The 2937-nt window shown below is 45.8% G+C and overlaps 1 protein-coding gene across 1 annotated transcript; it reads left to right on the plus strand.

The window, feature by feature from the left end:
- Positions 1-82: 82 nt before the first annotated feature.
- On the plus strand, positions 83-2739 carry PET100 (PET100 cytochrome c oxidase chaperone). Its single transcript, XM_082212275.1, has 4 exons — positions 83-138; positions 924-1010; positions 2082-2114; positions 2335-2739. Exons 1-4 carry the CDS (start codon positions 112-114, stop codon positions 2410-2412), a joined length of 225 nt encoding a protein of 74 aa, XP_082068401.1. The 5' UTR covers positions 83-111; the 3' UTR covers positions 2413-2739.
- Positions 2740-2937: the final 198 nt, after the last annotated feature.

The following is a 2937-nucleotide window of genomic DNA, read 5'->3' on the forward strand; positions in this document are numbered from 1 at the left end:
TGCTTGCGGGCGCCATCTTCGGAAGACTTTAGGGGCGTGGCATATGGCGAGGGTGGGCGGGGCCAGAGGGAGTGAGGGCGGGGCCCCGTTCAGCATCGGCCAAGCGGCGCCATGGGGGTGAAGCTGGAGGTGTTCCGGGTCTGTGGCAAGCGGGGTCCTCCTGGGGTGGGAATGGGGATTTCTCTTTCGCAGACAGAAAGTCTTGTGCAGCTCCCCCGGGGCAAAAACCTCCTCCCCGGCAGGCTCTCTCTTCGCTCTTGGGGGCTCGCTGGCCAACATACGAGTTTAAGATAAGATCCTCCCCCCTTGGAGCCCTTCACGCGCCTCGGTTTTATGGGTTCAAATATATAACTGGAAGGGCAGGCAGCTCGATCGCTCGATCTTATTTTCACGGCAATAGATGTAGTTTTGAATATCTGTTAGGTTTCATACATGCATAATGTTGGGAAGCACGTAGGAAAGAGCAGGTTGCCCTTACCCGCGGGTATCTGCAGGGAAATGCCGTCTGTCCTCCCCGAAGAGCAGGTCGGGGTGGTTACAATTCCAATGCGGAAACTGGTGAAACGCGCTGCTCGTTAATGTGCCCGAGGTGCCGCTGCGCCCTGCGTCTTCCTTCGCCCTAGAAGCACAGCCCTTGGTGTTGTCAGCGATCCTTTCCTTCTCTCCCTCCGCATCCTGGTGCACAATAACTTCGCCTGCAACCTAGATGTGTTTCTCTTCCTTTCTGCCATTTCTCCTTTCTACCTTTACCTTTTTTTACCTTTACTTCTACCATATGATGGTCGTCCTTCTGACCTTTTAGCAAGGGATGAGAGGAAGCTTCTGCCGTCAAGGGCCAGATTGGGCAAAATCTAATAAAACCCTGCAAAGTGTCCCAATGCATCTGTATTACCATCTGACTTCCTATCTCCTTTCTCTTGCAGATGATGCTGTATTTATCTTTTCCTGTTGCTATGTTCTGGATTTCAAATCAGGCAGATTATTTTGAAGAATATGTTATCAAGCGGAAGGTCAGTTTTGTCATGTAATTAGAAAGGAAAGAACAGGGTGGACTAATGAAATCATTTCCAAACCTTTCCTGTGAGGTTTTATCTGGTTTTTTTTTAAATTCTCATGCTGATTTCACCTCTGGAATTGGAAAAGAAAAACCCAGACTTCCTTTTACTGCATTTTACTCAACAGCCATTGCTGGGAGCCTGGCTTCTACAAGCAAGTACTGTATGGAAAAGCTGGCATTGCACACAATGCATCTAGTTGCTTCTGGTGTGATGTTTAGCAGGAGTCATTGGTCTGTAAATAAACAAAATTAATAATAATAATAAGTGGAACCTGCAGCAAAATGTTGCAGCATATATTCTCTCCTAAAAGGAGGCTTCCTGTTCAGGGTTCCAGTCAGCCATTCCGTCCAAGGAGGGCTTTCCACTTCTCTCCTCTTCCTTTTTTATTTTTCAGCTCTCAGTCTATATTCTATGAGCATTCTTAATCCTGGGCTATTTGGGGGAGCATTGCCTCTTTCAGTTTTAGTTTTAAAGACCCCCTCCCCACTTCTGCCACTATCAGAGTTACCCCAAGCATTCCGATGCTGTTCCTTGGTGGCCCCAATTGGGTTATGCTACCGTCTGTACTTGATACCTGAACTATTAGGAGAATAAACAAGATTTTCTCAACTGTGTTAAGAGGCCAGGACTTATCTCTTTCTTTCCCAGGTAAATGTTCTTCTTAGGCATGAGACTCTTAATCTCAGGGTCTTAGGTTTGAGCCCCAGGTTGGACAACAGATCTCTGCATTGCAGGGGGTTGGACTAGATGACTTTAATGTTCCCTTCCAACTCTACAATTCTGATTCTATCCCCAGTGACACTCTCTTGAAAATTAGGAAGACTTTTCAGTTCTCATAGAATTTTGGTTTGTTCGCTCACTCGAGCTGGCTGTATTTTCCCTGCCCTCTTGGTGTTTTTGACAAATTTGCCTGCTTTCTGCTTGTACGGCAGTGGAAATTTAGGTGGCATGGTTTTAATCTGTTTCAATATAAAAGCAGGGCTTTCCAATAATATGATTCCCTTTTTAATCCTTTTCCTTCAGAGGGAGATATACCCACCTGAAGATAATTACCAGGTAAATATGCCTCAAGAATGAATACTGCATGTCTAATCCAGGAGGGGGGAACCTGTGACCTTCCAGATGTTGGTCTGCAGCTCCCATCTTTCCTGACCATTGGCCATGCTGGCTAGGACTGGTGGGCATTGGGATTCCAACTGGAGGGCCACAAGTAGCCCACCCCCGGTCTAAGCGAACAGATCATTTATGATGAAATTGGCACTTCTGTCTTCTCCAGAGAAAAGAACTGGAAGACTTCAAAGAGAGAATGAGGAAGGAACACGAGAAGCGGATGCTGCAGTCAGCTAAGGAATAATGATGTAGCATCATCCCCTTTCTCCCCAGGGTTTGATGCACTCTCAAGAAAGTTGTCATCACAAATCTCCTACTTTAACTTAACAAATGCCCTCTAAAACACTTTTTGTACTAAGAGATGAAGGGAATTGCAATGCAGTTCCACTTTGTATTCCTGAATAATGGTTCTATGCATGCCTCCATGGCCGCCAACGGAAAATGGGAAGAGGATATAGGCTCCTTCCTTCGTGTTCTTCTGGCTCTTGCTGGGTGAAGCTGCTGAACCCTGTCTGCAAGTTTGGCAGCTGTCTTAGTAGAGTCGCTTTGAATAAAAAGTTATTTATAGAAAGACTGAATCTCTGTATGTCTTTCAGTAAAGGTATCTGGGTGTCTTCAGAGGTGCAAGTTATATTTCACTTGTCCTCCTTGGACTGAAGATCTGTTTTATCCAGGTGGGTCCTTCTGCACTGCTTTCTTCTCTCATTGCTCTGGTTTGCACATCACATTAAACCATAGTAAAGTAAACTATTGTTTAGTGTGAATGGGT

Source organism: Podarcis vaucheri, assembly GCF_965113315.1.
Source record: "Podarcis vaucheri genome assembly, chromosome: 2".
Lineage (NCBI taxonomy): Eukaryota > Metazoa > Chordata > Lepidosauria > Squamata > Lacertidae > Podarcis > Podarcis vaucheri.

Coding starts and splice junctions, on each gene's coding strand:
- PET100 (XM_082212275.1), top strand. CDS start 112: ATGGGGGTGAAGCTGGAGGTGTTCCGG. Junction 139..923: donor TGAAGCTGGAGGTGTTCCGG/GTCTGTGGCAAG, acceptor TTTCTCTTGCAG/ATGATGCTGTATTTATCTTT. Junction 2,115..2,334: donor CACCTGAAGATAATTACCAG/GTAAATATGCCT, acceptor TGTCTTCTCCAG/AGAAAAGAACTGGAAGACTT.